General features: G+C 43.2%; 1 protein-coding gene across 1 annotated transcript in view; it reads right to left on the reverse strand.

The window, feature by feature from the left end:
• Window positions 1-19649, reverse strand: part of LOC308332857 (SRC kinase signaling inhibitor 1-like) — a gene marked incomplete at its 5' end in the record, with an annotated part of 54940 nt that overhangs the window by 22515 nt on the left and 12776 nt on the right. Inside the window, 2 exons of the mRNA XM_080788974.1 lie at window positions 138-267; window positions 3719-3920. Of these exons, the coding sequence (XP_080645100.1) occupies window positions 138-267; window positions 3719-3920 (332 nt within the window). The remainder of the gene's footprint in view (window positions 1-137; window positions 268-3718; window positions 3921-19649) is intronic.

A 19649-nucleotide genomic window follows, 5' to 3' on the forward strand; every position in this document is an offset into this window, starting at 1 on the left:
CTAGTTTTTATTTGTTGACAAAATTATCATTATATTTAGTCATAGTTTTTGTCATTATACCTTAGTTTTGAATACGTTTCTATTTAGTTTTCGTCAGTTTTAGTCGACAAAACAGACACAGGAGTCCAGTCCTGTACCTGAGCATGGCCATGGTGAGCCTCTGGGGGAACATGTGCACTATGAGGGCCCTCAGTGTCTCCAGGCTGGTCAGCTCATGAGTCAGGTGCACTCTCCGTGTCTCCTCACCCAGCTGCAAGAACAACACGCCTGCATGTGTAGACGGGACAGGAAGAAGAGACAATTAAGAAGACAAGGATGGACGTTGAGAAATCAATGGACGGAAAGTGAGGGTGAGGGAGGGAGGGAGGGGTGGTGGGGGGTGTCATGTGACGAGGAGGGAGAATGAAAGCAGTTTTAGCTGTCGTTCAAACACACAAATGTACAGAGTTGAGAGGCTAAGGGAAAAGGCAGAGAACGCGAGGTACATTCCACAGTACACATTTACAGACAGACAGACGTGTGTGTGTGACTGTGTGTGTGCATGCACGCACGCACGCAGGCACACACGCACACACAGAGTGACAGAACTGCAATCGTCTTCTGGGATTTTCAATAATGAGCCCATTTCACAACAGTGGAACAATAACTATAGCCTCTTAATTAAAGCTGTTCATTATTACCAAGGGGAAAACAATGGTGATTTAGGGGAAACAAATAATGTCCTACACACACACACACACACACACACACACACACACACACACACACACACACACTCTTTCCTCACCGTATACGTGAACTGACTAAAGTCCATTGGGAATGCACGTCATTCAGGAATGTTAACTAGTTGCCGCAATTTGATCAAACGTTGTTTTATGTCATATTTTATGTTTTCCTTCTACACTAAACTATGCTGTGGCTGACATACGTAACTACTGTTATCAAAACCTATTGTGGCTCCACCGGGTACCTCTCTAAATGTTTTGATTAATTGAACAAGGTGGACCCTCTTGTACTGTAATGTGTAATGATTTATTGGGTCGTCCACTTAACACAGTTAACAGTCTTTGTATTGAGTTGTGCTTGAAATGTACTGTAATTCTGCAAACTGTTAATGAAATATCAATCAATATATCCCATGCAGTACCCTAGAGAATGCAAAGTTAAGAGTCCCCTTATCCATATCCCCTGGTGTGGTTTAAATCATTAAAAAATCTTCCCCCAAATACAACCCATTTTGGGCGGGAACCCCTTTTGGTGTTAGCATTATGTTATGCGCTGGAGCAAACACAATTCAGAATTGTTATGATCATACCGCTGTAGAATCGAGTACAACTACATTCAGGTTTTACTACAGTAAGGAACTATGGATATTTATTTCAGGCAAAATATCGCCAAGGAACTACAGTGGAGAGACAATAGTGGCAGCTGTCCATCTGCTATAGTTGTGTACAAGGAATCTAACGAAAGGAAGGGGATGCGCCATTATGCTCATGGGTGGCAATTCTGGCAAACCTCGCACCTGAAGTTCGATACATGGCAGTGAATGGAGCCGCCTGGACCAGCTCATAAATAAACACTATTTATGAACGATTGAGACCGTTGTTTTCTAATAACTTGCTTTTCGATGTGCACAGTACATAATTTTATTGAGGCATCTAAACAGCGGCAGGTATCATTTCTATCTTGGCGGTATTGCCTGTTATAGGGCCACCATGAAGCAGAGTTTTTCTAAAGACATTTCATTACATTACACATACACATTTTATCCATACATCACGCAAATCGGTATATGGTATCTCTATAGAGCGCCGCAGTCCCGCCCCCTTTCAGAAAAGCGAGTGGCCCAGGAAGTGGAAGCCCCATGCATTCTCCCATCGGCACTTTTAATATAATTTATTTAAAGACGGTTACGCCGCGGACAAAGCCAATTCGGATCGTGACGAATCATGACAATGAACACAATATTTTGGGCCGATCAAATAATTTATAAGACGAAAAATAAAACAAATAGTGTTTTATTGTAGTGTTTCTTTTCTTCTTTCTGAAAGGGGGCGGGGACTGCGGCGCTCTATAGTCACAAGAAATCTGTCCCATTTCCCATATTCCATCCCGATTGTCTAAGATTGGCTTCCAAAGCTCGCAGGATTGGTACATTTCGAACAAAATGCCACAAATCATGAATACAGCGTGCGATTTCCGTGAAATTATACACAATTCCCACTAGGCCTAGAACAAAATGCCACTTCGATTTTTTTTCAAATGAGCCTCACAGTGGCACTATAACAGGCCAATTCTTGTTTTTACCTATACAACTGCACCGATCTGTGCATAACTTTGTATGCACACTCCCTAGAGGCCAAGGAAAAACCCTTTCAACCCATTTTTCACATCTTGCTGTTATTGCGCCACCATGAGGCCGATTACTCGCACAGATTTGATCCAAATCTCAAAAATCACTAAGATTGCCTTCCAACATTTCCAGGAGTAGCCCTGAACGCAGTGTCCGAGTGCGATGAAACTGCACGCATATTTCCACTAGGCTGAGGAAGAAATGCCACTTGACATTTTTCAAATCAGCCTCATGGTGGCGCTATAACAGGCCAAGTCACAGTTACATATAACTGCACCTGTATGCACACTCCCTACAGACCAAGGAAAAACATCTGGCCTGCATTTTTCAACTCTGCCTTTAGAGTACTACCAGGAGGACGACTTATGTGCAACATATTTATAATAGTCCTTCACATTTTATCGAAATATCATGCAAGTATCAAGTAGGTACACATGATCCTTATAGTCATGTAATCACGGCGGATCTGTCATGTATAATGCATGCCAGCCATTAATTGAAAACACAACATGCATTCATCTTCATAACATTACATACTGTTACGTCACAAACAGTCCTATCCTGAGGGATAGGCTTGAAAAAGGCTTGAAAAAAAGGCTTCACTCTCTATTTACAGCTGTTTTCCAGGTTTCACAGGCTCTGCTTTAAATAATATTGGTCTGGGATATTGTCTGGGATAAATGATAATGTCTTGTAAAACTAATTACTTCCAAGACTACTGTATGCTGGTTGATAATGTAAGCTCCCTACTAATTGACGTAATATAAACTTGTGTGGTGGTGTATGAAAAAACCTAACCTTAACCCATGTCTAACCAATGACTAGTCTAAACTAAGTATGCACCCCGTCCAAATTAATATTATCCTCATTTCTATGTAAAATTGTGGTTTTGCTCTTGTTGTTAGGGGTTAGCATTAGCATTCTCAAACCAGAACCACTAGACCCCTTTTGGTTCAGTTATGTTTTCAACTGAAGCTAATGTTTTAAACTGAAGCTAATCCCCGTACAAAAAATATGTAAAATGTTAACTATTATGGGTAAGATGCTTTTGCTGTTAATTAATGCCTAATTATTTGTTTCAGGTGCAGTTTTAAAATCATCTTGGGATTTTCTTGACAGGGATGCCAATCCTGAAAGCTCCCACTGTAGCTTAAAGCCGATGCTCCATCGGGCGTCGCGTCAGCGTCAACGCAGGGAATGTTCCCTTTTGATCAATAAAGCGTGCTCCACTGCCAACGTTGCATTGCTCTGCGTTGCATTTGCCCCCGGTTAATTTTTGGAGCTTTGCCGTAACAGATGGTTCCCTGCATCATATCCGAGAGCAGGTCAAAGGTCACAATGTAGGACATGAGATCATAATCTGACCTGGTGCCCTCAGCTTGGCCTGGTTGGACGAGCGGGCCAGGGGCAGGCTCTGACGGAGCCGGTTCATCCTGTTGAAGCCCAGGGGAACGTCTGCCTCCGACATGGTCTCCAGATTCTCAGCCGATGCAAAGGAAACCCTGCTGGCCTGGTCGGCTAGGGCCGGCTGTGGGGGGCTGGCCCGTGTCACGCGTGGTGTGCGAGCCTGGGAGCCAAAACAATGACAGTGTGAGAGAGACACCGTCAGTCAGGTATGGCACACAGATGAAGACAAGGAAAGATAATGTGACGGTGTTACAACAAGGCACAATCAACGACGGTATAACATCAAAAACAGAATGAAAAAACAAGAAAACTAAATTACACTGAAAACTCGTGTAATTAGTGTTGGTAGGGAATTTAATTCTGTGAGTATGCAAATGGTAGCAAACCCCTACATTTTATCCTATTTGCCATGTCAAAAAAGGGGTAATAAACCCGTGAAGTGCAGACTGCTAAGTGCAAAAGAATGATTTTTGAACAACAGCACTTATAAGCAACTCACTCAATCTCGACGTTCACAACAAAATGACACGCTGAGTCGCAAAATTAGACTGCTTCGTACGAAACACAAACTGGCCTGGCTAAACAACCTGCTTCAAAACAGCAGACTAAACGCAAGGCGGAGTCAAAATAGCCCAATGGTTGACCTCCCAATAGTCCAGCTGCTTTAATCATGACAGACAGCCACCGCCGAAGTTGCTTACAAACCCAAAGGTGTACAAACACAAAAGTAGTATTCTGAGCACTCAGCAGCGATTGCGCTGTGAGGTGCCGAACCGTACAATAGGCAGATGCTGTTGTTCTGTAAAAGCACTGGGAAATGCCAAGGCCCCAAGACGACAAAAGCAAGCTGGCTTCACTAGTTCAACAAAGAGCGGCATCATCCGAGGCAATGCGGCAGAATGCTAATAGCCACAACACACCCCCAGACACCAGCCTGACTGACTCGCCTGTGACGCTCAATGACCACGGATATTTCACCTGTCCAATTTGAGCCACCAGGGAGCTCAAATCGTGAAGAGCCCCTCATTACAGCACTAACAGGAGCCTCTGGAACAGGCTGCTTTTTAATGAATCTTTACTGACAGACATTTTCCAGCCCAGAAACTACAGTAATGAGCTCCCACAGCTTAAAGTATATCACCTTAATACACATCTGTTGGTATTGCCTACCCCGTACGCCAACGCTGTGAGACTATCTGTGATTTGTTGCTGCACAACAACAACCTGACAGAGTACAGGTAAGTACTGTATGGTACTTGGCCATGCATTGATGCATATTGTATGTATGGCCGAGTACCATGCCTATTTACATACTAAAACTAGTAACTACCGTCCATACAGTACCTAATTACTACATATACCATATATTTTATACTGTGCGCCATACCTTCATGTTAACACGGTGTATCATGTGTAAAACTATTGACGCAGGCAATCATGCACATGCACACAGCGACCTTCAAATGAAAAATGTGCAACTACGTGTGTACACATGCAAACCCAATCCGTTTGGACAGTTTATGTTGTTTTGTGCTTGGATCCCTCTGCAGAAGTAAACGAGTTTTCCTGCAAACCAACACATCCACAACAGCGCCATACACACATCTGTCATGACAGATTGTGTGCAGTGTGCTTGTCATTTGTTTGCAGGTGTATGGCCTCAGCATGTGTTGATAAGCCAGAAACGCCACACTTTGCACCTGTACCACCCCAAGCATCAAGCTGTCGAAGGGAAAATGTTGTGTTTAGTTAACTATGGGACAAAAAATAGAGGAGCAGAATAGGTTTGGAAAACAAACAATGAAATATACATGGAGAAAGAAAGCGATAGACTGTAAAGAGGGGGACCCCTCACAGAAGCTAAAGGCTAATTAATAAGACCACCTCGTTGCCAAACATGTTGTACATTCGTGACCAAATGTCAGTGGACACCGGTTTCTAATTTGTGTTTCTAATTAGTACCCTTTGTTCGGAATGACATTCTATCAAGACAATTGTATGCTTCCGAAATTCCGAATGTGTGGTGGAAAGCAATCCCCCGAGATTTCTGTCTAACTTTCTCAGTAGGTATACCGACTGCAGAGGGCCATCTCTTCAGGTGCTCACATGAGAGGACAAGCATGTCTGCCCCATACCCACTGTTTTTTTATTTTTTATTCTATGCAGTCTGTACATTTACAGTACGCCTATGACATGTTCACTGCATGCAGGAATGCATGCAGTGAACTTCCCCAAAGCCTCTCCCAATGGGCCTCATCCCATTTCATCCTCCCCAAACGTCATATGGCCATCACACCAGTAAGACGCCTGAGGGCGAGAAGCGACGAGCGAGGTCGCGTGCACGCATCCGCCTCGTTGACGGTAGACTGCTGGGCGAGCGCTGGCGCTTTGGCAAGGGGAGTCAGATCAACATGGAATTAATTCTGTACTGGCCATATAAGGAGCATGTCTTGAGTGTACAGGGTTTGATGAGGTCAGATCAACATTATGGAATATCAGAACAGGTGAGCTCCATACAGTATATGGAGATCTAAGGGTGGTAGCGGGGACATTCTCTTGAGTGTACAGGGTTTGATGAGGGCCCAGGTATAGGGCCAGGCCTTAATTTTCGGGCCTGTTGAGAACACTAGTTTTCGCCGGCTGCCGGGCGAAGCTGCACTAATAACTTTGGGGCAGGCCCGTCTAGAGTTTGAATGAACAGGTGGGCCTGCCGGGCACGGCTGCACTAATAACTTCTAGAGTCTAGAGTCTAGAGTTTGAATGAACAGGTGGGCCTGCCGGGCACGGCTGCACTAATAACTTCTAGAGTCTAGAGTCTAGAGTTTGAATGAACAGGTGGGCCTGCCGGGCACGGCTGCACTAATAACTTATAGAGTCTAGAGTCTAGAGTTTGAAATTTGAATGGATAGGTATAAGTCAAAAGGGAGACATCGAAGAGGAAGGATGGATGGGGAAGGATCAACATATGGAATGTCAGAACAGGTTCTGACATATCCATATATGGAGATCTAAGGGTTTGAGGTCAGATGTAGAGTTGCTGGCCAATATTGATGGCATCAGCGATCTCCATATGGGCTTAACTGCAACAGCAGGTCGCATTTATATGGCATCAGGGTCTCCACATCTCCATCCCTGATGATGGCACATGATGTCACGAGACCTGGGCACCATATCCGGCTCGCCGGAACAGGCCTGACCCCCTGGGTGTGTTCCTGGGGGTCTGGATGTTCCGGGGACCCCTCGGGGACCGCCACACCGAGTTGCACCACTCACTTCACACGGGTGTGATTTTAAAATAATATGCACATTATTCACAGATTTTGCCCCCCTATGTTAAAAGTAATTTTGAAATATTATATTATAAATAAAATAACCCCTTGAAAAGGCTGGATATTAGACAAGTTAGATTGATGACTGTGACATTTATCCTCAACAGTCTTGATTGTTGAGGATAAATGTTGCAAAGGAACTTTTTTCCTTTTTGAAAGATTCACAATACAAAGACTGATTGTCCATTTGAATTCTACTCAGCCACTCATTCAGTCTAAAGAGTCCACATTTAGCACTGATAGTAGCAGCACTGATAGTAGCAGAGTATCTATTCATCAGAAGGCCTATATGAGCAGCCTTTCTTACATGATTGGTCACTTGTTCTAAAACTGGCATTGATGAGTGTCACTGTTCTGCAAAATAATAACATAATTTAACCTTGGACGCCATCCCAAAACAGAGAACACCTGGCTGCATTCCAAAAACACAAAGCACCACACAAAGATGTGCATCTGCTACTGATGGCAGCCAGTGTTCATGTTCCAGCTACTTTTATTTATTTATTTATTTATGCAGACAAAAACTAATAGAATACGCACATCACTTAGTAGAGGTGCTGGTTTCAAAAGTAACATCATTTGTGTGTGCGGATGAGTGTGCGGGGGCACACTCATCTGCTCCAAATGTTACTTTATTGACGACGTTTTGAGCCAATGCTCTTCATATGGTCAAAAACTAGATGAAGAATCTGACCAGATGAAGAGCCTTGGCTCCAAACGTCCTCAATAATAAAAGTAACATGCAGATGGAGCAGATGAGTGTGCTGGTTCTTTCCTCTTTTTCATTTATTTATGCAGAACCGGAATGATTTTTGGTGTTAACAATTTGTTGAATTCAAAAAAATATTGGTATGGGCAATTCAATAGTCCCTTAACATTGGTATTAAGAGTCAAAGACAGTGTCCCTACCCAAACCAACGGCAATAGTTAAAATGTCAGTAGGCCTATATGTTCAAATGTACTTTTTCAAGGTAGGTCCATCCAAGATGAAGGTAAAACACTAGCATTACTATGAAAGAATAAAATAAACTATATGTGACATGTGATACTGATATTTATACATCAAAGGGATAAACCAAAATGTCTTGGTTCCAGTGTCTTGCACAACAGCTACCAAAGTATAAACAGAATGACAGCTTTTGGGGTGCAGGTGCATGTTATGTAAGCAACAAAGCACATTAGCACACATCATTTCCATTTTAGTTTTACTTAACTCGACGTTTAATGTCAAGTTTAGCACGCTTTTCAGTGGCCGAGCTCTTCTTTTGAAGAGCCACCAGCTGATTTGATGAACCGGAAGTAACAATCAATCATTTCCAGGGCACTTAGCCAAATGATCACAACTGATCAACCAACCCCTAGATCTCCATAATATGGAGCTGGCCTGTTCTGACATCACAATGATGCGCTGACATCTGCATAGACTCCATATTTGGGCATGCCTGACAAAGAACTCTATATATGGGCATAAAAAGGGACATAGACATAATAACTGGGTGGTGGGGCATTCATTTCCAACTTGCATCGTTCCAAGCAGGCCAGTGCCCAACGGGCACCGCTCTAGTTGTATTAATTGTTTGAAGTGAAACGCTATTTCCACCTGTCCATGGGAGGCTTTTAAAGAAAACAAAATCAGAAGCCTGTATCCTCAGGGATCCCTTCCACCCCTTTTCCCCATGGAAAAGGCATGCTGGGGTTTAACTGGTTAAGTCTGTGACTGTCAACTCAACTTTGGCTCAGTAGGATTTTCTTTGTTCTTTTTCTTTTACAACACTCTTTGGGCCCTCTTATATAACCATTTAATTGTTTTGATATCATTACATATACAAGGACTAGCTCTGTTGGGTAAATTGACTGCAGGCTTGTGTCGAATGCATCTGGGTGTCAGGAGAAACCTCAGAAGACCTCTCCTAGGGAACAGCACCAATTAGACTGAACTCATCAAAGAAACTAGCAGTCACATTAATGTCTAGACTAGAGCTATTACTGTCCAAACTGCCAGTGCAGAAGAGTGAAGTCCAAGATTTTACAACATAAGTAATATCTTTGAAATATGAAAACATCATAACAAGGCAGTTAGTTATGCCTCCCTCGTCTTAAATGCTAGTTTCAATCATGTTTCCCCTTACCTCTATTTCAGGCATCTTGTGTTAAAATACCAGTCTTTAACCCATTTGTTACTGAGATTGTAAGTATCAGGGCTCCATAATGCGTTTTAGTACATTATCCACTGTGCTTTTTCGTCTTAAAGAATCCCTAAACCAAACATCAGCATATCGCTCTCACTGACAAAATCAACTCTCAAGCACCGATTGGCTGGCAGGACAAAACCACATTTTAACCAGCCAATAAACAGGGTTTTGTTTTTGATTGATAAGACAGCTGTGCACAGCTGTGCCAGGCCTTCCCAACTGTCACATCCTCCATGGATATACAGTAATCCCACCACAGCCATGGCATTCCATTCCATTGAGAAGAACACAAAGTCATTTCTCACAGTTTTTTCAAAATGCTCAACTCAGCTACAGAAGCCATTTTGAATACCAATATTCAATTGATATTTTATGTTATAGTGTAAACCTTCTTGAACCAGCCAACCAAGGAGCCAGCACATTCTCATCTGTAGGTTACCATACAAAAGGCACCACTCGCTCAATGATCAAACATTTCTTACAAGTTTGCGCGGACGAAAGCTGGGCGTGGAGGGTGATATTGGTCATTGCATGTAATCCTACGGGCTGGGGTATCACCCGTCAGCAGGGAGTGTTGGGCTGAGTGAGGGCTCCCCACTGGCAGGTGAGTCAGTAGGATCCGACAGCAGTGATGACACAGAAATGTGGAGGAGTCAATTGGCATAACAACTAAAGAAACAAATTTGGCTACCTGTATTTTAAATTAAAAAAAAGAAAAGAAAAAGGAAAACTGTGATTTAAAATACATTTGTAAGCTCGGCCTCAGGTCTTAATGGGGTTAAGGTATAATACTTTTTAGTACTAGAACCAGAGCTTTGCTTTTTGTGATCAGGTTCAAGGAGGATTACCCTCTGAAAGCAGGCGCCTGTGGGAGTAGTGACAGCCTGACAGGACACAGATGGCATTCATTTGTGAGCTGTCCAATGGGTCTTGTGCTGTTATCCACTAAACATCAACACAGGAGCAGGTGTTGCAGGTTGGTTGCCTTGCTAAAGGGCAATTTTATTGTGACCAGTTGATGGAGAGAATGCATTTCTTATTCACTCACAAGTCTTGCGAGTGCAGTTTCAGCATTTTGTAAATACAGATACAGACTAGAAAAGTGTGCTCCTCTGTGCAAAGGTCTCCACCAGGCCGAGTTGCCTACACAAAAATTGGAAGGCAGTTATAGACAATTGGAACGGAATATGAGAAATCTGTATGAACTTCGGTATTTAGAAGGAAATGGTTTTAAATTAAAACCTGTAAAAAGGCTGAACATTTGTGTTGCTGGGAGTTTGGGAACATGTCACACCAAGGTTACCCCTATGGTTGTAACAAGGCAGAAATGGGCGTGACCTATATTTCTTTTTGGGGACTTTACGACCTACAGTTATAGCACAAAACTCAGGCCCGAGGCGAAAACATAATCTCCACCTCCTGGCCGTTCCGGCCTGGTGGGGACAAATATGCAGGGAAAGGAATTTTAACATGGTCATTGTTTTTCTCTCTCGTTAGAGAGAGTGCACCCCTATTCATTTGTAGCCTTCTAAGCAGACCTTGTTGTCTTGGTAGATCGGATTTAAGAGCCACTCTGGGATTTTTGCCACGTACCGCAGCATAACGCCACTCGGCAAGGGGGAATATTGCGGGCAACCTAAGCCTTTTAGTGGCAGAAAACACTCTCGCCATTCTTTGACTCAGATTGGGGAATAGTGATTTTCTAGCCAACACCATATCAACCGCCAAACAGCACAAGGGCAACAAAAGCGTCTGTCTGAATAGTTCAGTGTTGAGCTAGCTCAATGGGAGAGAGGAATATCCCTCTGTACTGAGAATGCCCAGGTCACAGGATTTGTGTATGTGCATGCGTGTGTGTGCATGCGTGTGTGTGTGTGTGTGTGTGTGTGTGTGTGTGTGTGTGTGTGCGTTGCAGCACATGAGCTCGATTCAAAGGCTTCCAGGCCCCCTGAAGTGATGCAAATCCATTCTGAAAGATGTTTGTTTGTGCATGTTTACAGTCGACTTTAATTTTGACCTTTATCTTCAGCCAGACACCCTTTCCTCTTTAAGAAAGGTGAATAAAGTATTGCATCATTAATTGCATATTGGCTGCCCATTTTTACAATACAGTTTGAAGGCCCAATAAAACACACCATTGCTAATGTACATGGAGATTCAAGTTGAAATAAATTAACTTCAAAAGAAAAATTACTCATTACATTGGATACTGTAGTTCCCATACTTTTTGCATGTAAACAAGTACAATTACAATTTAGGCATTTAACAGACACTCTTATTCACAGTGAGTTACAAAGTGCAAGATCAGAGTATACATGTGTATGGCATGAACCCCAGTCAACAAGAAAGGGTAAATCGTCAAGTAAATAGACACAATAAAACAATGAAGTGCTACAAACAAAGTAACTAGGATACCAAGTAAATATCAAATACTGTAGCAACTGTGTAAACAATGGCTAGGATGACTAAAAGACATGCTGCATCGTACCAGAAGAATTAGCTCCTCTGCGCATCATCCACAGCCCACATCCACAGATCCACAGATTACACTGTGCTTTTTCCAGATACTTCAAGGAGTCTATGTTGCCATTTTGGAAGCCATCCCGACTCCATAATCAATCTACATGCCAAACGTGTAGACACCAGTCACTAAGCTATGTTACATCTTATAGCCCAATGTCCTTCAATTGGCCCAGTGAACTGAACAAATCCGATCTCTTCTCGATCTTTAGATGCATTCGCATTTCCCATGGAAACGAAGGCCACTTCTGCATGGCCTAAGCCCATGGTCTGCACATAAAGAACACTCCCCCTCATTCACCACTGGGCCGGAGCGGGGAGACAATAAGACCTGATTACTTTTGCCACTCCAGACAGACAAGAGTGTCAAGAGTTGCCAAATGGGGGCATTAATACTTGCATTAGTCAGGCGGGGAACTACAAGAGGGAGAGATTTATGCCGTCCTCTGCTCCTTTATTATTGACACTGTCACTGGGCAGCAGCAGGAAAAGGCCTACTGTGTGTGGACTGTTCTCTCCATGGCGTACAGTTTGAACAAGCAGACAATGTCAATGTGAGTGGAAGTCCATGAATGTGTGCATGTGTCCAAGCATGTCCAATGTGTGGATTTCCAGTTTTCACGGCCACTGCAGTGCAAATTCAGTGAGTGTATTCAGCTACACCCTGAAGATGTTTGTATGCTAATCTACAATGGGTTGGCAATGCATGTGCACAACCCATGTGTGTGCGTGCGTGTACATTTACAGAGGAAGCCAACAACCGGAACAACACACACACACACACACACACACACACACACACACACACACACACACACACACACACACACACACACACACACACACACACACACACACACACACACACACACACACACACACACACACACACACACACACACACACACACACACACACACAGAGAGAGAGAGAGAGAGCTAGCTGCAGGGTTTTCTATTGCATCAGAAGAGGAGGCGAAACTCCTGGCCCCTAGCTTGAGAGGAGCGGAGAGCAATAAGTTAACCCAACCGGTGGGAGCTACAGGCCAGCAGCGAACAAGCACATTCAATAAAGCCTGTGCATGTGCGTGTGTGTGCTTGCGTACATGCACATCTATTTTAACATTTGTCAAGTTGGTCACGTGGCCAAAAGCGGTGGACAGAAACTGGTCTACAGAAACTGCTGTTGCCCCACAGGGGCAGAAACAAGGCCTTTTACCCAGGCTACTTGCACACACTACAACTCGCTTACAATTCGCAAACCTGGCAACACTGCTCTGTGTTCTCATAGGCCCACCAGGCCCGCCCCCACACTACTTCTTTCAGTCTCACAATCAGCCATCTTGCTTTTTAGGGCTCTCGCAGGATAACAGACAGAAGGAAGGGGAGAAATTATTGGCTCACTATTTTGCTTATCACTTCTAAATCCCTGTATTTACAAAATAAAACACTCAGCGAATCCCTTAGTTAAATCAACATTGTTCATTGTCACTACTTGGATTGTGCCGAAATATTTACATTACACGTATAGCTTTTGCTATTTCCGCCTGCCAGCCAATGCCGACTACACGCCTGCACACACACACACACACACACACACACACACACACACACAGGAATGCAATCGGATGGACGCGTGGATAACGGCATGGTTGTGTCTGTGCAATCGGAGGGAAAGCTTCCATAATCCATATAGCTTCCATGCTAGCTGCTTCAGACACAGGGGAGGGGAGGGAGAAATAGTGCGAAATAGCGCTTATGCAACAATTACCCTTAAAACAAACACCTCAACTCGATGTCATTGTGAATAAGAATTTCGAGCGAAAAAAAGTGTGCGTGTGTGTGTGTGTGTGTGTGTGTGTGTATGGGGGGGGGGGGGGGGGGGGGTGTGTCGCGTCGCCCTCCAGCTGCAATTGCGAGTGTGCGCTGTGTGCAGGGCACACTACTGAGTTTAAAAACACAGCTGAAACATGAAGTGGAGTCTGTCCAACGACGTCGAGTCTGTGGGGGCTATATGAAGAATTAAATAGCCCCTTTTAGCCCCCATGAGGATTTTCGTGGACATTTTATATTAACATTATAGATTTTCTGGGAATTATTGACACTCTGTGACTCTGTCACAGACTGCATACTAGCGTATTTACACATGCTCTGGAATTCCGCCGGCTGTTCAGAGGTGTTAAAAGTACTCGAATGCTAATCGGGTTTCTTTTGTTTTCACCTAGCCAGGTATTATATGCCTACAGTACAGTGCCCATAGGCGGCGGGTGTGTAAGGCAGCAACACTGACACTTTCAGCGGAGTGACTCGAGAAAAGACCCATATCGTCCAAAATAGGCTAATCAGTCGTTGTCTGTGTATAGGCTAATTCATTGGTAAAAGTATGCTAAATAACTCAATTTTAGACCATTTGGGAAATAAATAAATCCGCGGCGGAAAGTACAATGTGCATGCACACAATATGTAAATAAATAAATGTGTTACATTTTCTTGCATAAACACAAAGAGCTGTTTCCATAACTGCACAAATTATTGCACATAACATGAGCAGCTGTTATAATAACATAATAACATAACATGAGTAGCTCTTTGCCTGCCTGCCTGTCTGTCTGTCCATGAGTAGTTATTTGTCTGTCTGTCAATGAGTAGCTGTCTTACTGTCTGCCTGTCTATGAGTAGCTGTCTGCCTGCCTGTCTATGAGTAGCTGTCTGCCTGCCTGCCTGTCTGTCCAATTGTCCATGAGTAGCTGTCTGTCTGCCTGTCTGAGTAGCTGTCTGCCTGCCTGCCTAATTGTCCATGAGTAGCTGTCTGTCTGCCTGTCTATGAGTAGCTGTCTGCCTGCCTGCCTGCCTGCCTAATTGTCCATGAGTAGCTGTCTGTCTGCCTGTCTATGAGTAGCTGTCTGCCTTCCTGCCTGTCCAATTGTCCATGAGTAGCTGTCTGTCTGTCTATGAGTAGCTGTCTGCCTGCCTGCCTGTCCAATTGTCCATGAGTAGCTGTCTGTCTGTCTATGAGTAGCTGTCTGCCTTCCTGCCTGTCCAATTGTCCATGAGTAGCTGTCTGTCTGTCTATGAGTAGCTGTCTGCCTTCATGCCTGCCTGTCCAATTGTCCATGAGTAGCTGTCTGTCTGCCTGTCTATGAGTAGCTGTCTGCCTGCCTGCCTGTCCAATTCTCCATGAGTAGCTGTCTGTCTGCCTGTCTATGAGTAGCTGTCTGCCTGCCTGCCTGTCCAATTCTCCATGAGTAGCTGTCTGTCTGCCTGTCTATGAGTAGCTGTCTGCCTGCCTGTCCAATTCTCCATGAGTAGCTGTCTGTCTGCCTGTCTATGAGTAGCTGTCTGACTGCCTGCCTGTCCAATTATCCATGAGTAGCTGTCTGTCTGCCTGTCTATGAGTAGCTGTCTGCCTGCCTGCCAGCCAGCAAGTTGGTTAACAGAAAATAAATTGTTATGGCTGAGTAAAATAAAATACAATAAACACAATTTGCCTGAAAATAGATTACCCAGCTATGACCTTTTTCATGAAAAAAATGTAGTAGTGATATGGCTGACTGAGTAAAATAAAACAATCTACCTGAAAATAGATAGCTATAAGTGAAGAACTATTAATGGCAGCTGGGTTTCATCATTCAAATAAAATAGAATTCTGTCCGTTTAGCTATAAAATTATGTCAGGGAATAGGGATACACAGTATATGTCTTTCATTTGCATTGCATCTCCCCCCCCCCCGCCCCAAACTTTTATTTTCGTTCGAGTAATAGTACAACTCTAATAGTATTACTTATAATAATGTAATTAAAGATAACTTCATTCAGATTTATTTATTTTTATTTCATTTTCCAGATTTTTTTTTCCTTTTTTTTGGATTTTCATTGGTGGGACAGTCATAATGGTCCCGCGGGCCTGATGTGGCCCGCGGGCCTGAGGTTGAGTATCACTGCTGCAGTGCTGTAGCCTACCCAAAGTACCAGTGAAAACATCAACTTATTTTTTCCCACCGCTGTGGGGGCTGCGGGGAGGCGGGGCTGCGGGTAGCCCCCATGAGGATCATCAGAACTATTCGGTTCTGAGTCTGTCAACTCCCGCAATTTCCTTCTTCCCATATTGCGCTGCAACGACACTAGGATTGAGCCCCCCGAAGGGGGGCGAAATTCTAGTACAAGTACATGTGTGACCCCAATGAACCACAAGTAAGACGCGCGAACGTGTACGACCGTATGTACTCTTATTTTTTTAAGTTTTGTTGTGTGTGTGTGTGTGTGTGTGTGTGTGTGTGTGTGTGTGTGTGTGTGTGTGCGTGCGTGCGTGTGATACAGCTGCGCCCTCCGGTGACGGGCGGGTGGTTTGACACACAGACAGACAGTTCTGCCTGTGTTACATAGTAATGACTCATTGCATTCGCAATCATTGCGTTCGCAATCATTGCGTTTGCAATCACCAATGGGCTTTCAGTTAGGAACTGCTTGGTATGGAAGAAGGGGGGTGGAGGAGTATACTGTATGACATTAATCATACTCCATTTCCTGTCCTCACCTCCTATTACTCATGAATTAATGTATAATACAGCATATCTAATTATTATTATTTTAAATTAAGTTACAAAGCAGCATTGCTCTCAAATATTTGAGTAAACTCTACATTCACTGTGTCAGCAATAGGGATGAGAGATTTCAGAATAGCAAGTAATTTTCTCATTAAGATTCTGTTGGCTCACTATAAGCGCTTATGCTAGCATAATCTCAACTATAAATTATAATCTCCTGGCCCTGCCTTCAATGGATCACAATAAATGCAGGGGTCAAAACCCTCAGACTCGTTTTGGAGTCCTGCATGACAAACCCAAATCCAGACTGTTAATTGAACTCTGAGGGTCAAATATACTGCACTGAGCCAATAGCCATTAGCACGGCATTTCAGACGTGCATTCTGCACCTATATATATATATACAGTAGAAACATTCATGCTAGTGCACCATACTGGAAATGCAGTTTGCTTATCGTTTTGTATACACCTTGAGTCACCCCTTCACCTTCCTTCACCCCTCTCCTTTGCAGAAGGAGATATTGCAGCAAGGAGACACATGATATTTCCAATATGTCTCTAAGACGTGCCGAGATAATCAAGAAATGATCAAAGCGTAGCCTTGAACATCCCACACACGGTTTCTGTTCCATTCAGCTCTAGCCTCTACGATCTGGCATCTGTATGAATAGAATATACAACAACTTGGAACTAAGGCTGGGACTTTAACTGATTCATTTTGATGAATTAATTACAGAAACAATAACACAATTAAAAAAAGATTAACACATTAATCACGCTTAATTTTTGCACCATGGAACCTTTCTCATTGGAGGAATTTCAGGCATACCGATCATACCAGTGCACGTAATGGCCTTGGCCCAGTGGAAGGAAAACATCCATCTTTAAATAAATAAAAACTCATTGATTCACTCATATACTAAAACCCGTTTTAATTGAAAAAATGCTTCACCGCCGATATCACCTTTTGACGCCTTCTAGTTCAAACGCCCTCTGCGCCGAGTTCACCTTTTGCCGTCTATTTTAATATAAATTGATTACAGTTGTGTTCCCTACGCGTTCGTAATACTTCGGGTGCAATGGAAAAAAATTATAATGGAAATGAAAATTCCGCTGGCTTATGCCGTCTATGGGAACGCCGTTTTTAGAATCGTAATATCTTGGATTCTTCTTTTTGGCTCAAAAGAAGCTAATTTTCTCAATATGATCCCAGATTACAAAAAATGCAATACAATGTTGCAATGTTGTCATGCCTGTTGAAGATGAATGTTCTGTTCTGTTAATTGACTTGATGTTAAAGAGCAATATGTGTGTGATCCATTTACAGGGTCTAAAAAATGATCAGTGGATTTCAACCCTTTTCATATCAAGGTTCACATTTGAGCCACAGACCACCATTTGATGAGATTTAGCCTCTCAGACCTACAACTAAAGACTATTTTGTAGTTGTTGGATACGATTTTGTCCACAATTCCATGCTGTATTAATGTACAGCCACCTAATAAGGTAACACCGGTATTGTACATAATCCATACGTTTTTATAAACACATTTCCGGAAACAGAAAACCTACAATTATTGTTCAAGTCATCTGTAATTCAAATCATGGAAGTCGGAGAATTTTGTTCTCCGCTTCTCCAGTAGCTAGCTATATGAAGCTCTCAGGGATGCAGGTGGACCACGGTGTGGTGACCTGGATTACAGACTACCTCACCAGCAGACCAAAGAAGTACGTGAGACTGCAGGGCAGTCGGTCAGATGTTCTGGTGAGCAACACTGCCGCTCCCCAAGTAACCATGCCGTCTGTCACCTCTCCTGTCCATCCTCTACACCTCTGAGTTCCGCTTTAACTTGTGTACGTAGTACGTAACTACTGATTTTCTCCAATGACTGATGAGTCTGGTCAGGTACGGATAGAAACGGCAACTGGTTGGTGGAAGCATACAACCACATTGATGTATTTCTAGTGTGTTTTTGAGTGGTGCAACCACTCCAAGGAACAGCAATGTCCGATTGTCCGTGTCTATGTGTCCGCCCGCCTATGTGACGTTAATGAGCACCAGTATATGACAATGAGTACCAGTAGGGGCGCTGTTGTGCCAGAAACAGAGAGAGGGATAGTGCTGCACTCAGTGCACTGTTGCCTGCTAATGAGAGAGAGAGAGAGAGAGAGAGAGGGGGGGGGGGGGGGGGGGGGGGGGGGGAGTTGCACCACTCAGTTCACACAGGTGTGATTTTGTTTTACGTCTAGTCGTCTACCCTTACCTCTGCGGCCTCTACTGTGTTTCAGCCTTGTTGCCAAATTTTCCTCCAGGGACCAATAAATGTTTATCTCAGCTCTTAAAGGGGGTGTTATTATTAAAAAAATTTGGCTGTTTTTTTGTTAAATAGCTCTACTGTATATTCCCAAGTATGTCCCAAGTAATTGTTGCCATATGTAGTGTTTGTTCAGTAACAGGGGTCTCCCCATCTACCCAGCTCTTTGATAAACAGAAAATACATTTTAACTCGGGTCTGGATATTTAATCCAAAACTCATACAGGATACAAGAAGTGAATAAAAAATTGCAGACAAAATTGGAAGTTGATGAATATGAGACGGAAGCTGCTGAGACGGAAGACCTCTGTAACTTAAAAGATGTTATATACTGTAGCAATGATTGCTATCAGAATATAGAACTCTTTAACGACCAACTCAAAAATATCACTTACTGTACAATAAGCGGTGGTGGATAGTAAGTCCATTTACTTGAGTACTGTACTTATGTTATACAGCATTTCAGTGTACAATGGTGCCATGCAAAAATAGTGAAAATAGGAGATCTACCAGCTCGCAACACGTCTCATCATGACAGCTTGTGAGCTTGTATATCGGAGCTTGTTGATCTGCTATTTTCACTGTTTAAAAAAAAACATAATTCATTAATCATAATCAAGGCAAAAACTTGAAAAAACAAGCGATAACTGGCTTTGAAGTCATAACGCCCAGCCCTATCTCACATGGATTGTTTAATAAACATACTCCTCACACGACATGCAAGTGTGATAATCAAATAAAATTCCTTCAGTTATTATTGCCTAAATGTCTCCTCTATTCCCCCAAGGACAGTTTCTATCGAATATTATTATCGAATTAGCCTAATTACCTAGGTGTAACTGCAATGAGGGCTTCAAGCGGTGAAAGTACAATTACTTGAGAGGAGATTTCCCATTCACAACCAATACGGATAAACAAAAATACACCCACACTAATTGATTACTTAGATTGAATCAGCAACGTTTCAACATTACGTTACCATCATCCACA

Source organism: Protomyctophum bolini, assembly GCF_963924005.1.
Source record: "Protomyctophum bolini genome assembly, chromosome: 18".
Lineage (NCBI taxonomy): Eukaryota > Metazoa > Chordata > Actinopteri > Myctophiformes > Myctophidae > Protomyctophum > Protomyctophum bolini.